Source organism: Corylus avellana, chromosome 2 (assembly GCF_965113065.1).
Source record: "Corylus avellana chromosome 2, dhCorAvel1.hap1.2, whole genome shotgun sequence".
Taxonomy (NCBI): Eukaryota; Viridiplantae; Streptophyta; class Magnoliopsida; order Fagales; family Betulaceae; genus Corylus; species Corylus avellana.
The window spans coordinates 44,686,502-44,701,790 of NC_142491.1; the positions used below are offsets into that span (position 1 = coordinate 44,686,502).

General features: G+C 38.2%; 1 protein-coding gene across 3 annotated transcripts; it reads right to left on the reverse strand.

Moving 5' to 3' along the window:
* On the reverse strand, positions 1–15,070 carry YAK1 (YAK1-like protein 1). Of its 3 annotated transcripts, none has more exons than XM_059588221.2 (18): positions 14,310–15,070; positions 11,879–12,078; positions 10,517–10,670; positions 9,437–9,546; positions 9,268–9,337; positions 9,070–9,152; positions 8,901–8,979; positions 8,764–8,804; positions 6,910–7,032; positions 4,580–4,730; positions 4,034–4,148; positions 3,838–3,920; positions 3,645–3,719; positions 3,190–3,264; positions 2,248–3,068; positions 1,167–1,319; positions 479–780; positions 1–304 (listed from the first exon to the last, which is right to left on the reverse strand). In XM_059588221.2, exons 1-18 carry the CDS (start codon positions 14,496–14,498, stop codon positions 228–230), a joined length of 2,901 nt encoding a protein of 966 aa, XP_059444204.2. In that variant the 5' UTR covers positions 14,499–15,070; the 3' UTR covers positions 1–227. The 3 variants fall into 3 exon arrangements, with proteins under 3 accessions (XP_059444204.2, XP_059444196.2, XP_059444188.2); XM_059588213.2 differs by having other exon boundaries at positions 8,901–8,982; XM_059588205.2 differs by having other exon boundaries at positions 8,901–8,985.
* Between the last annotated feature and the right edge of the window lie 219 nt (positions 15,071–15,289).

The window sequence follows — 15,289 nt, forward strand, 5'->3', positions numbered from 1 at the left end:
TAACTAAAAAGAATATTGATTGCATGCATAAGTAACAAGAAGACAAGAGAAACCATAATCTTAAATTATATCTATGAAAACACAATGAATGAGCAAGTTCTGGATGGGGATTTTTTTTTTCCAGCATGAGCCCATAGAGCCCATTAGGCAGCTGAACATCGAGTACAACTTTCTTGCCAACTCTCAGACAAGTTCTCTCATGGTAAAAAGAATATGCTGATTCAGTATTAGCCAATCCTTCCATGGTCTTTTCTTTCACGGGATGCCGGCGGAATGCTTGCAACAGAATGATTGGCCCTACGCCCTACAACAGAATGCCAGGATCAGTTAAAATGATACCAGTTCGTCCCATCCGTTCTATTCAACCCCACAGAGATATGAATATATTTTTACTCAACTACTTCCAATTAGAGATTATTGAGCAAAGAGGAAAATATAGAATGTTTATGTGGCTTGACAGTGTCAAGTCAGGAAGTACCCCATGACATGCCATTGCTGAATGAGCTACTTCCAGGAGAAAGCGGGCCCCCAGAGCTGAAGCTGGAGGCAGGGGCCTGAACCTTTGTATGATTCCATTCACCAACCCGTGCGTTGGTGGGTCTCCCGTAATTGAACCGCTGAACAGGTTGGTGTCCCAAACGACTAGGAGAATTTTGTGAGATATGAGGCATGAAATGAGCAGGCTTCGATATGGGGCGCACATATCCAAGATGTGGATCATGAGCTGAAGGAGGGCTACCCACCTCCACATGTGAAAAGGCTTGAACACGTCCATTTTGTCTGAAGCACATCATGTAAAACCATTAAAAAAAAAAAAAAATGAAGAATAGAAAATAAGGCATTCAAAAGAGAACCAATCATTTGGAAGTTGAACCCCCCCCCCCCCATAAAAAGTGTGGGAGATACCCTAAATTTAAAATTCTCAAAATGGAGAGAATTAAATCTAATATAAAAATTTTCATGTCTATACAAAACCCTCAAACTATCAAAAAGTTTCTAGAGCTTGTCACTCAGTTCAATTCATCTGGTAGATTTTCAAACAATTGTTCACATCCACTCCAGACTATTAAGAAAACTCAGGTTTGCATCAACCAAATGGAATAAACGTGTAACCATATAAGCCACATTCGAGAAATGAGTGACTACTCAACTAAAACACAACCTACCTTTGTATGGGTGGATATGAGCTTGTGCTTGCAGCAGGGTTGAACCTTCCAAACCCGACCAATGGTTGTGCAGATACAAGATGCATGTTTTTGCTGAACTCGGTAGTCATGGTGCTCACATCCGAACCATCCTCTTGCAGAAGAAGTTCATCACTAAAGTAGAAATATACCAATATCCCACCAATAGTTAAAATAAGCTAAAGGTTATCAAAGGACTAAAGAAAATCTAAGCAAACCAACTATTCAAATCAAGGTGAGAACCAGGGGAGAACCCAATAAATCAGTAGTTAATGTATGATATTCAAACATAAGACACTCTTTGGATGCATAACAATTATTATTTTGTATAGATTAACCAATAAATGGTCTGGATGATGATAATAATGACAGAACAATTTGCATGTGTTACTGCTAGATTTTTTTTTTTTTCCCTTTTTGATTTTGATTAATATACACATAGCTTCAAAATGCATGTTGTAGTAAAATTCCCGGCCACAGCTTCACTTTTGCCCATCCATCCCCAGTCATCATCACACAGTCTGATGATCAACAATCTGGGCTCCAATTCAAACAAAAAGCCCAACCTTACTACAGCCAGAAATGTTGTAGACATCTTTGCTCCAGCTCCTCTTAGAAAGGGACCGCCATGTCAGCAGTAGCAAAATTAGTCTATGAGAGGAGTAAATGCATCATGGTAGAATAACATAGTAAATTACCATAAACTATAGAGTTATTAAAAAGCTACAGTGGATTGAAAGGGAAAGATAACTGCTACACTCAGTAACAAGCACCAGTAGCAAAGGCAATATTGTTTACCGGTCGAGCAGTTAGCTGTTCAGGTCTGACTACCAAGATGCTTGAAGTTCTCTATATTAACTAAAATTGGAATCAATATTTTAATTATAAGTTTGCAATAACACCACAAATTCCATCCAAAATTACTAAGTTATAGACACATCCGTCATTGTGGATGTGCCCCATGCACCAATTTTGAATGAAAATATCTTAAAGCATGAATATATGCATGTGCAAGTAACATATGCAAGTTTAGAGTGCAATCTCAAATATCTTGTCTGCTTACCTATAGTTTGGATCCCAATCTCCAGGATCAGGAAGTGAGAGGCCAGCCTCTGGCTTGTCTTTAGCTGCTCCTGCAGTTGGTGCAAATTGCACATTAGGTCGAAGTGTAGATGAACCTGGGGTGCTTTGAATAGCAGAGTAACCAGCAGAGATTCCACTGCCTCCTCGATGCTGCTTCCAGCTTGCAGTATTAGAATTTGACTGCAGATGTTTTGGCGAAGCACCAAGCATTTGAGAATTTCCTTCAGCTTGCGTAGAGCTGGAGGCATCGCTAATTTGCCCTTGCCAATGAGAAGATGACGGGCTCTCTTGAGATTGAGAATTTACAGGATACCAATTTTTTCTTCTATTCATCTGGCTAACTGCAGCCATCTTTCCTAAAGGCGATCCATGACTGCCTCTGGCTGGAGAGGTTGGACCATAATGTCCAGGAGAACCAGTAGAAACTTGACTATAGGAGCTTGGAGGAGTATGTTGTGAGGGGCTAGTGCCAAGAGGCAGTGGCGCAAAATTTCCTGCTGAGGGACTTATACCAAGTCCATTTCCGTGTGGATATTGAATAACCCTTCTTCTTGCATCAGGACTACTTCCCAGCATTGAGACATTTCCCTGTGGATGCATGTTCATCCCAGATGGACCAACAGGTGAATAATATGCAAACATATTACTACTATCTCCATAACTTCCATAGCTGCTTCCAAGCCCTGTACTATCATTATAGCTGCCATAACTTCCAACACTGCCATAACTGTTGCCGTGTGGATACGGAACCATCTGAAAGTGCGGGCTGTTATGAGGAGCAACTCTGTTCCTGCCTGGAATCTACATGAAAGTACATGCCCTTCAGTGAGAGAATAATGTGGTAAAGGCTGTATAAGACACGATGACTGAACAACCTCCAATAATTAAAATAATGGGATAAATAAAGAGACATAAAGCTCACATTAGGAGAGAGACCAGCAGCAAACCAATGTCCTCCACCTGGGTTATGGTCCACCTTGATATTTTGAGCAACAGGCTGAACACAGACAGATACACACATGGACAAGGAGAAGTACTAGTTAGATGTGCATAATCACACTTGTAATCCATCAAATACCCAAGGATACTAAATAAATTGGAACAAGTAAAAATTGTAATATTGCGTACAATGTAGAAGGATTACTCAAAAAAAAAAAAAAAAAAAAAAAGAGAGAGAGAAAGAAATGTAATGCGTAAAATGACATCAAGAGCGATCACATAGGAATTATAAGACTAGAGTTTCTTGAAAAGTACTTTGCCTGAGTTGTAGAGCATTGAAAATAGAAAATTGAAGAACAATTAGATTGGTTTACAATGGTAACAACTAGGGTTTATGTTTCATGTATCAATGCCGATAGCTCATACAGGTTAACTTACCACACGAGGGGTCTCTGGGGGAGGCTTGTATGGGCATGTAAAAGGTTCCCCTGTAACAAAAGGGTGCTTTGAAGCCTGCACGAACGTACATTTCAAATTCTAATTTCAAATCTTGAACTTCACATTGAATGCCAGCAGAAATCAAGTATTAGAGATGGAAAAAGTGTGACACTTCAAGCGATAGTTCAATAACCTGAAAAGGCGACCACCGTTTAGTAGGATCAAAATCAACAAGTCCCCTCAAGAAATCGATCAAAGCTAATCGGATTTGACTTTCTGTTACAAGTTCAAGACAAGACAGCCATTAGTGACATCTTCAAGAGCGAGTAGCAACATTTGGCAAAAATACAGGTGTCTGCTACTTCAGACATAGAAAAACAGATTCTAACCTCTTATAATATCTTCCTGAGGCAAGTTCTTTCTATAAGGATAGCTTCCGACGATTTCTTCAAGATTCATATGTTTGAAATACTCTTTTCCAATCACTGGCTTTTTCATCTCTCTCTGAACAGAAACCAGCGACCATAACCAACAAAATAGAATCACAACATAAGCAGAATATCTTTCCAAGGGGGGAAAATAAGAAAAGGAAGATCGCACCATGGTAATTCCTTACCAGACTAAGAAATACTAATTAGACAAATGTTACAAGATTCGTTCATGTTCAATATTCATTATTATTATACTACTATTATTTTTGGGTAAGTTAGATAATCATTATTTTCACATCTATTTTAATTTTCTTCTTACCTAAAAAACCTTTTTTTAATAAGTAACTGAAATTCATTAAAACCAGAGGATGCACCCAAGTACACAGGAAATATATAAGAGAAACACCAAACCATAAAAGAAAAAAGGGCAAAAAAGTTATGAAAACTAGAAATATAAGAAAAATCAAAAGCAGCCACCTAAAAAACTTTAATATGAACACTCACAGCTTCATATTCTTCTTCTGTTAATGCTTGGTAAGCACTTCTGCCATTTGTTGAAACTTCACCATTCTCTATATTGTGGACACTCCCAATGCACTTGAAAAACTTACTTGTGCTTTTTGCCTCCTTTAGTACATAATCCGGGGGTTGTCCTCTACAAAATGTCAACGATATATGAAAGGCTGTTTGCCGTTTGAATCAATTTCACTGAAATACAACAAACTAATGGGTAACGACTAATGAGAGAATTTTTTGGCTCGCTTTCATAATCTAACAACAAAATTTTCTCAAAACAGAGAAGAAGAGAAAAACCAAAACTTTTGAGAAGGACCAATTTATTTAATGACAGTACCCCAAAAAAAAATGGAATGCAAAATATATGCCAATATTCAATCTAAGAAAATATTTGCTAGAGGAGAAACAGCACATCAACACCTTTCACATATAGTCTTAACGCTAGGGGTGGGCAAAAATCCAACCAACCCGCAAAACTGCCCCGCCCCACCCGGTTTCCCTCATAAAAAATGCGGATCCGGGTTTAAATTAGGATACCCGTGCGGGGCGGGGCGGGGCGGGGCGGGGAGGGGCAGGTATCATTTTTAAAAATGACCGGGTACCCGCCCCGCACCGCATTAACCTAAACCTAATAACCCAAAATATCTCCCACCCTCTCCCTCAGTTTTCTCTCACGCCTCCATCTCCTTTTTTCTCTCAAACTCTCACGCCTCCCTCTCCCAAACTCCCTCACGCCTCCCTCTTTCTCTCACCATCTCCCTCAACCTCACTCTGTGCCGCTCCCACTCAGCTGTGCTTAGCGTCCACCCGAGCTCCAATCACAAGGTTCTCTCTCTTTCACTCTTTTGCTCTCTCTCTCTTCCGCTCTCTCTTTCATTCTCTCTCTTAACTTAAGGGCGAAGCAGTCCAAGGTAGAATCGGCAGGGTAAAAAGATAAAGGCAGTGTTGTGTAAATCGGCAGTTTACAACATTTGGAGGCACTGAAATTATCTGAAATTTGGGAACCTTTTGAATTAAGAAAAAAAAAGAGTTAAACCATGGTTGGTAAGGATTGTTTATGCGTGAAAACCCAGCCATTTTCTAGAAATGAATTCCTTATTTCTTGCTCATTCAGTTCCTCAAAAATGTTTTGAAAAGCATGTACGATATCAGTTTCACTATGAAAATTGTAAAAAATACAAAACAAAAGAAAAAAGCACAAATGAAAAAATAAAACCCAAAAAAAAAAGCCCATAGGTTTAGATCCGACCCAATCAAATCAAATGAAAAATTACAAAACTGCCATTCACATAATACCCGAACCCACCCCGTCCTACCTGCATTACCCGCCCTGTATGCACCCACCCCGCAAACCCAATACCCAGCGGATAATATCCCCTCTAGCCGGGTGACAGATTAAAATTTCAAAACCCACATATTGCGGGCCGGGAGCCAGAAATGGCCAATACCCGGCCCGCGCCCACCCCTACTTAACGCGCTTATCCAACTAATTCTAAACATTTTATACCACAGACGAGACCACTAGCTTGCAGGGAGATCAAACATAAATATATTCAAATTCCATTTTAAATAAATGATAAAGCAAAAGCAGATAAAACATTTCTCACGTGGCTCAAATATTGGAAAAAAGTTTAAATACTCCATGCTATACAAAATTTTCAACCAATTTAAGGACACCAATAACCAAAAGAACTCAAATGTGCCATTTTAATCAAAATAGCGTTTTGGAACTGGCTGGTGCTCAATCGTGCTATCTTTGGTAAATGGCTTTGGCGCTATGTGCTTGTGAGAGAGGCTTGGTGGAGAGTAGCAGTGGACTCTAAGTTTGGCAGTGTATGGGGTGAGTTGGTGGAGAGTAGCAATGGACTCTAAGTTTGGCAGTGTATGGGGTGAGTGGTATTCTATTGAGAACTTTCCAGCGCTTGACTCTCTAGCTTTAGTGGCTGGCAAGAACCATACCGCAAATTTTAGAGTATAATTTGGTGGAGGGAAAAGCCTACTACTGTCCACAAGATAAGGTAATCTACTTAATTTTTGTAGTGTTATTAAAAAAAAAAAAAGGGTTCTGCACCATTTTTGTTTTTTTGATAAGTTCTGCAGCATTTCCTAATTTTACATGACAATAAACAATTTTCCTATTTATAACTAATTTTTTCACTTTTTTTCTTACCACAAAAACACAAAGAAAACATGACAAAAAGCAAAGAATCCAAGACATTGGGATTAAAAATCCCAGATCAAGCAAAGTACATCGACGGCTAGATAAATTAAATGCAAAAAATTATTTATTGATCACCAACAAAAAGAGAAGGGCATACCCAAGTATTTGAACCATTCGACTAAGGAGATCGAATTCTGAAGCTCCTGGGAATAATGGCAAGCCTAGAAACAATTCAGCAACTATGCACCCAAAGGACCACATATCAATAGCCGTAGAATATCTGGAAAAGGGGCTAAGGACCAAACAAATAGCTAGTGATAATAGGATAAGATGAAAAACAAAGACAGAAATCCCAATTAAGATTTCTAATGCACCAAATACAAAATGTACCTCTCTTGGGTCATTATTTTTAAAAAAGAATCATTCAACAATTACTTTCAAAGAACATATCTTCTAGTGGATTCTTGTTGGATCTTTTTTATATAAGTAATTTAATCTCATTAAAAAAGCGTAGAGGGTGCAACCCTAGTTCACAAAAAGTATACAAGAGAATATCATATTCAGTAAAAAGAACAAAGGTTCAATAAGTTAGAAAAAATAGAAAAAGTACATATTCTTGACGGATCTTCTAAGTTGAAAATTCCCATATATGTATAATACACATTTTTTTTTTTTTTTTTGATAAGTAATATTGTATATATCAAAAAAAGCGCAATGCGCCTCTAGGCACACAAGAAAGTATACATAGGTAGCCCAATTTAATACCCAAAGACAAAACCCAAGAAGACCCAATCCAAAAAACCCAAGAAGTAACCAAAGCCAAACGGTAGAACCAAAAAAAGAACCTAAGACTAAAACCCACACTAGCCCAACACCAGCCCTAAAAAACCCAAAGCCCCTAATGCACCTCAGGAGGAAAGGAAAATGCATTTTTGGTCCTAACACAACCCTGCCGGCACTAGCACCTCTTCGGAGAGAGTCTCCCTCCAACCTCATAATTGATGGAGCATTCTAAATTCTTGAGTTCTCTCTTCCCTTTTACCTTTGGGGTATAGGGCTCCCGCTCCTCTTCAATATTTGAAAAAAGATTCAAAAGGCTTTTTTGGTTACCTCCTTCACCACAAGACAATCCCACAATGGAGGCGTATTTCACTGCATCTAGCACTACCTCCAAATAGTTCTTCACTTCCTTTTCCGCAGTTTCCGCCACAACCTCGGCAAACAACTTCTTGTTCTTATGCAACTACTGAGTAATCTTCTCCTTCACTCTCCGGGCATACCCTATTTGAGACTTAGAGAGACAGAGGAGTAAATTGGAGCACCACCCTTCGACATGCGAGGAAACGCTGAGTCTCAAACCCATTTCAGCCGCGTGCTTCTTCGAAGAAGAATATACCAGTGATTCTTCGATAACAACCTTAGAACCTTCAACTAACGATGAAGCCTCCTTCATCGCAAGTAGATGCTTAGCTAATTTATCCTTCACTCTACGAGAATACCCTAGTTGAGGCCTGGAGACAGAAGACAAAAAAGGAGCACCTCCTCCTTCGCCTCCCACAGGGAACCATGGTCCATAGAACAAGAGGACGCCTCCTTCACCACAGTCGGAGAATGAGGAACAAAACTCGGCCCAAGAAACCCCCGACAGATCAGACCTTTCCCCGGAGCAATGATCGTGAACCTAACAACCAATTATATAAGTGGCTCCAAAAGATCAAATTATGTCAAATTTTTCCAATCATTGAGCCTGTATATCTAGTATAAGTAAGAAGTTCTAAAGAATAAGTGGTCATTGGAGGCCTTCCCTGATGCCACAATTGAACCTGCCCTCAATCACAACTCTGAGAGTTTAGCTTAAACCTAGCTGATCAGTTTGATTCCAACAAAGTTGCAGCCCAGGAAGAGAGTAAACAGGCAAGTAAAGCTGAAAGAAACTAAGACGAAATTGAAATCAATCCAAAGAGACAAAACTAGTGAAACAAGTAGAGCAGAAACTTCATTGAAAGGATACTGATACCCAAGAAGAACTTCAGGAGATCTGTAGTAACGACTCTGCAGAGTAGTTGCAAAAAAAAAAGAAGCAATTATGAGATCATCGTCAGCATGATAAGAATGAGAAAAAAGCCCGCAAATAAGCATAACTTCGACCTGAATGTAGGAGTAAACAGTACGATCTTCCATGCATGCTGATCCAAAGTCGATAATTTTAACTTCTGCTGGCTTCACACTGCTGCTTTCAAGACATAAAAATCAATTTTAACATAAAGAAATAGAATACATGGTTTGATGTCCTAAGCCATAATCAAATGTAACTCACCTTCCGCACAAAAGAATGTTTTCTGGCTTCAGATCACAGTGAATGATCCCAGCATCTTTTAACAGAGCCAGTCCACATAAAATCTATTTCGAAAAGAAAGAAAAAAGGAGCAAGATGTAACATCAAGGAAGAAACATTCAAACTTAATCCAAAGAAGATACATTACAGAAATAGATCTCCCAAGCAAGATTGCTATACCTGTTTAGAGAACATTTGGACAATGCTCAAGGATAATCCCCTAAAGTGATTTATTTTTATAAGCTCATACCTGAAAAGATTTAGAACGTCAAAACCATGATCCATGCAAATTAAACTTGTATCTCCTCAGTTCAACAGATGATACAATAAAGTAGTCCTCATAACTTACAGATTTGTGTCAAGCAGTTCAAAGCAGATGCACAAATGACGCTGATATACGAAGTAATCATAAATGCGAACAATATGATGCTTATCCTCAGGATCATACTTCTTATTTAACTGCAGCAAAAGGCAAACATTGAAGCATAAACTTCACTACTAATTTTCTTTCAGTGACTAATACAGAAGTTTCACTACTGCTATTGCTACACATGGGAAACATATAGGGCTGTAAATAAACCAGTCCGTCCAACAACCCGCTCGGCTAAGCTCAGCCCGACCCGAGCTCGGTACTGTAGTAATCCACTCGTTACTGTTAAAACCCGCTCGATTAATAAATGATACATATCCGACTCGCTTGACAAAACTCGATAGGGGCTCGACAGGCTCATTAGATTATATATATAATTGGTTATAGTTATATTATATGCATATTGAATAATATAAATGTATAAGATAAATACTTAACCATATGATCCAATTACAATTTCAATACTTAATCAATTATTCATGTACAATGACAATGACAATGTGATTCATATAGTATCAAATTAAGTAATTGACATTGGATTAAACAATGTGTTACTTATAACTACAATTGAAGTATTTTTGTTTGTTTGTAAGTTTATAAGATCAACACTTAATCATATGATCCAATGACAATTCAAATATTTAATCATAATATTTATATACAATGACAATGTGATTCATATAATGTCAAATTAAGTAATTGGCATTAGATTCAACAATGAGGTTGCATAATTCTCAAGAATTGAAGAGAATTCCAGGAGCTGTTTTATATTCAATAGTCCAAATAAACGAGCTTTAATAGAGCCGAGCTGCCCGTTTAAGGCTCGATAAGCTTTTTAACCGAGCTCGGCTCGAGCTCGCTTAGGCTCATTAGCTCGAGCCGAGTCTGGTGTTGGGCCTAATGAGCCGAGTTCGGCCAGGACGTTTGAAGCCCGGCTCGAACTCGACTCGACTCGTTTACTAAACAACATAAACGAGCCGAGCTCGGCACACCCAAAGCCCAGCTCGCCCGGCTCGATTACAGCCCTAGAAACATATAACTAAAGGAGAACTTGATTACCATTGTCAGAATAGATACTTCAACCAGTGCCTGTTGATAGTAAGCAGGGTGATTTTTGATAATTTTCACAGCAACAGAGCTGTTGGTCTCTGCAACCCAGCATTTAGCAACCTGCCCAAATGTCCCATGGCCAAGAACATCTTTGACAATGTATCTGCAAGTAATCAAATGAATCCAATTGAGTACTCCATTCAGGACGGAAAAACCAAACAGATAACAGGGCTACAATTTGAGTTTTGAAATATACATTCAATACATTTTCTATTTACAAAGCCCATGTATCCATAACCAATCATCCAGTAAGGCACAGATGCTAGTAGAGGACTGCAAGCACAGATAAACGTACCAACTTGAGGAATTTACGTGTCTACTAAAAGGAAAGTATTAAGATGCCAGAGCAAATTCATATTTTATTACATAGTTAGAAACTTCACAATGGTACCTCAGAAACCTTTGTTTTTTTTTTTGTTAAGTACAATGGTACCTCAAAAACAATGCCAAGTCCCAGCACTGACGATGATGCAAACAAAAGCATTTCTAACTTATGGGATGAACATTAAGCATAGAAACTCGATTCAGCCTTAATCATGGAGAGATCAAACACACCAAATGGGTATGTGAGATTATCTGGATAGGTACAATTTCAACCCACATTAATTTCTTTTCAAAATAGAAAACAAAAAACATAAAGAAAGTTCTTCCTGTGTTTCTTAATTCATCCATTTGTTCTGCTAACTCCCCCATTCAACATTTTACTGCCACAATTCTTTCCTAAGCTTTTGGAGGGCTCAACTTAAAATAAAAAGTTTTCCGTGTCTAGAGGAGATTCAAACGACTCTGTAGAAAAATAGATGGTGAGTTCCCAATGGTGAAAATGTTACATCAGAAAAGGAATTTGAGAAAAAAAGAAAAGGCATTCTGGGTTGGACAGAGCCAGAATCCTTTGTTGCATCTATCTGTTACTACTGGGTTTAAAAAAAATCTTATGTTTGTAAGTTCAGGCATTATAGGTTCACAAAGCAGAAAATGAGCAGACTCTAGCAATACTTATGAAGTTTAATTATTATATGGACCAGCAACAGTTGTACTACTTGATTGATTTGCCCTGCTTATGCTTGAACTTGATATAGCTTTGCCTGGATTGAAACTAAAATGTGCCAACATTATTATAGCTGAATAACTATACTAGCAGACATGAAGATCAGACAAGAAGATCTCAACTTTTGCTTTCACTTCCAACCAAAAATATTGAATCCTTTTCTAGCAAAAAGTAGTTTGGAAAACGGAGAAAAAGGTTCAAGAAGAATAAATGAACACAAAATGGATTAAGAATATTAAAATAAAAATTTACAAATAACAAACCTCTGCTGCATTTCTGAATTGATCAAGACAAAGTTCACAGTGAGAATAAGATCCGAGTTCGCATTATCATAGCCATCATTTTGCACTCCAATGGATGGGGTGGTCAAATATCTCTTCGGATTTAGTTCATCTGAATACTTAAACTGCGGATTGCATATTTGATACGTTTCAACTAAGTCCTTGGTTAGTCTTGCCACTGACTGCAAAATTGCAAGCTACATGTCAACCCAAAGATCTGCTTCGAGTAATTCTGATAGGACATTATTCTAACTACATAAAGAGTCAAATGATGATGCATCAACAGAACTAAATATAATGAAAGGAAACTGATTGATTCTCCACCTTAAGATGTTAACTACAAAAAATACCAAAATCAAACCTCCAACTAGGTGCAGGTACAAAGTCACAACGCCTTCCAAGATAATTTTTAGATTCTTTTAACATCATTATTAAAAAAATTAGGGATCAGTTAAATATATGATACCTGGCTTTTCACACAGGATATTCTGAACTTTATATAGAAATGGACTGAAACCTATATAACAAAAACTTTATCAAAACCTTTTAGATCTGTATAACAAAATGGCACAATGGATATGTAAACTCCAGCTTTAAGAGGTATCATTTATAGTGGTGTGGTTTGATGAAGTACATCAATACAGCAGAATGCCATATTATGTGGCACAGACTCTCATCTAGCCATCTCACAGTCTCTTTTTTCATCACCATATCCTAGCCATGTTATGCAGCCACTAACAGCATAAAAGGTGCCAAAAGGTTTTAAACATACACAAGTTGCGATTGGACACATTGTGATTTTACATAGCCATGGAAGATGAGGCGGTAAATGAAATAAAGATGAGGTAAGAAGAAAGTTATCATGACTGTCCACATTTGTGAAATCCCCTAAAGTAAGGCATCCTTGGAAATAGGAGTAAAATATGATTTTGCAATCACTATGTCAAATCAATAGCTAATCCATTTAATACAATTCAAATTGGGACTAAGCTATGAGGAATTCAGATACCTAAACCCAGAAGTTGGATAGCAAGTTGCTACCTACATGTGTTTCTATCTTCTACTTCTTTTTCAAATTAATTTGACAGCAGGTATTAGGGTTATGTAAGGACACAAAATTAAAATATTCCAAAGGTCCACTTAAGTTTCTGAAGAGTACATGAAGCCTATAGTTCCTTCTCATGAAACCCAACCAAACACCAATTGCAAAGAGAAATTGACATGCCAAGAGGATTCCTTTAAAAAAAATAAAAAATTAATTAATTAAAAAATAAAAATAAAAAATAAAAAAAGAAAGAAAATGACCTTTGGGATTTTACTCCTCCCTTGTAAGCAATATGCCTAAGTTGCCAACTATGCCAGACCTTCCATCTACTTCCCTAATCTTTTGAAATGCCCATATTAAGTAGAAAAATGCTCAAGAGAGGAAGGGAAACTATTAAAATATTGTTTTCTTAAACTTCTTACTCATCGAGGGGAATCATTTTTTTTGATTTGGCACCGGGTATCCGGAGCTTCGCTCTGACTAATCCCGGATGCAAAGGCCTTCAGCAAGGAGTTTTCCGCAAGTGCATCTCGGTAAATTCAAGGGGTGAACCTCCAATCCTTTGCACTCAGTGGGTTTCAAACCTAAGACCTTGAGGAGCATACTCAAAGTCCCAGGCTATCCAACCATTGAGCCAACCCCTTGGGGGTTATCATCGAAGGAATCATACCAATGGCCTTTGGGTCAAACAGCACTTCCACCTCCCATTAGGATGGGATGGTGGGGGAGTTCATGGGCTCAAATCCCAAAGGGTATTTAAGTTACTTATCAATCACAAAAAGAAAAAACAGAATGATTCAGAAAGAAGGAAATTTTTTTTAACTCTGTTACTAAGTCCTCTTGGAGTTTATGACATTATTATAGCTTCTTTTTTCATTTTTTCTGAGACGTTATTCTAATCATTTAAAAATAAAAACTTTACCATAGTACATTCTCAAAAGGATGTCTTTAGCTACATTATCATAACGAGGTTTCCTTCTGGTTTTCCTTTTTGTTTTATGTTTTGTATATTATTGTTCCTTAACAACTATTTTGAAGTTGATTATAAAAATAAAAAATAAATAAATCAACAACAGCTATTTTGAAGTTAAACAGAAACAAATATCACTGCTCCAACTTGCATTCTGTGAACTGGGACATCCTAAGCCCTCCCCAAAAGACCCATTCGTCCACAATTGACCACCGGTTCAATCCTAAAGTCAACTAGCCCCATGCCAATGGAGATTCCAAGCTATAATAACTACATAAAAGACTTCCCTTTTCCCATTTCAGCATCAGCATACCCAATACCACACATATATTTCAACATGCAAACTAAAAACGCAGCTAGAAAGACTTGCAACAGAAACAAAAAGCAAGAACACTTACAGATTTTCGCACAACAACGCGCAAAGCTTGCGACTTGATCACAGTCTCATAAGGACAAAAAACGAGCTGCCTTGGCCGCCAATCGAAACCCGCCCCAGCCGGCGCCGCCGATGACGATGATAAGTCCTCGGGAGCACCACCACCGCCAGCCGAATCCTTTGGCTCATTGCTAGGACAGACCTCATCCATGACCCAGACCCAGAAGCCCCAAAATCAAGCTCCAACCCAGAAACTGACCTCGCACAATGCGTCCATACGACCCCTCTTCGCAACACAACAAAGATAAAGACGCAAAAACCCAATTTAGTGAACCGATCACCGATCGGACTTAACAACCCGATTGCCGAACTGGGCGCCGAGCTTCTCTTCCAACTCAACGAACCCGACCCCAGCCGATTCCAATCCCATCCTCCTTCATTCACGGGAATTGCTCTCACAACATCCCAGCTCCCAAAAGACACATCACGACGATCATAATCTATCGGATTGATTGATGATAAATTTTACTGTCTTTGCAATCAAAGAAAAGTCCCCAAAGCAAAAATCGAACAACAAGGAGGCTAATTTAATGCCAATACTCAAAATATACGAATAAACAAACAATAATATAATATAAATTCGTGACACAGAGGGATTGATAGGCGAAGGAATTTTGGGGGAGATGAGAGAGAAGAGAAAGTAAGAGGGGACAGATACAGGCAATTTGTTTTCCTTCTTATACTATTTCTTCTTCTTTTTTTTTTTTTCTTTTTTTTCCCCTTCTTGTCGATCAGCGACTTTTGCTTATATTTCTACTAGTAGTGATCGAGCCTCAGGTTTTCCGGTAACCAGGCCACCTCAGCTCCTAAGCGAAAAAAGAAACATTAAAAAATGATAAGAAGAAGAAAAGAAGCTTTAACAAATAATAAAGACATAATTTAACAGTTATGAAAATTCCTAAAAGATAGCTCAATCTGTTTGAGATCACGTCCTATGAAACG

What these genes read in the sequence shown, in the direction of transcription:
- YAK1 (XM_059588205.2), bottom strand. Translation starts at nt 14,498, where the DNA reads ATGGATGAGGTCTGTCCTAGCAATGAGCCAAAGGATTCGGCTGGCGGT. An exon ending in TCCAAATGTTCTCTAAACAG is followed by an intron (nt 9,153 to 9,267) that starts GTATAGCAATCT and finishes TTTTCGAAATAG; the next exon opens with ATTTTATGTGGACTGGCTCT. An exon ending in GATTGGGATCCAAACTATAG is followed by an intron (nt 1,320 to 2,247) that starts GTAAGCAGACAA and finishes TTTCTACTTTAG; the next exon opens with TGATGAACTTCTTCTGCAAG.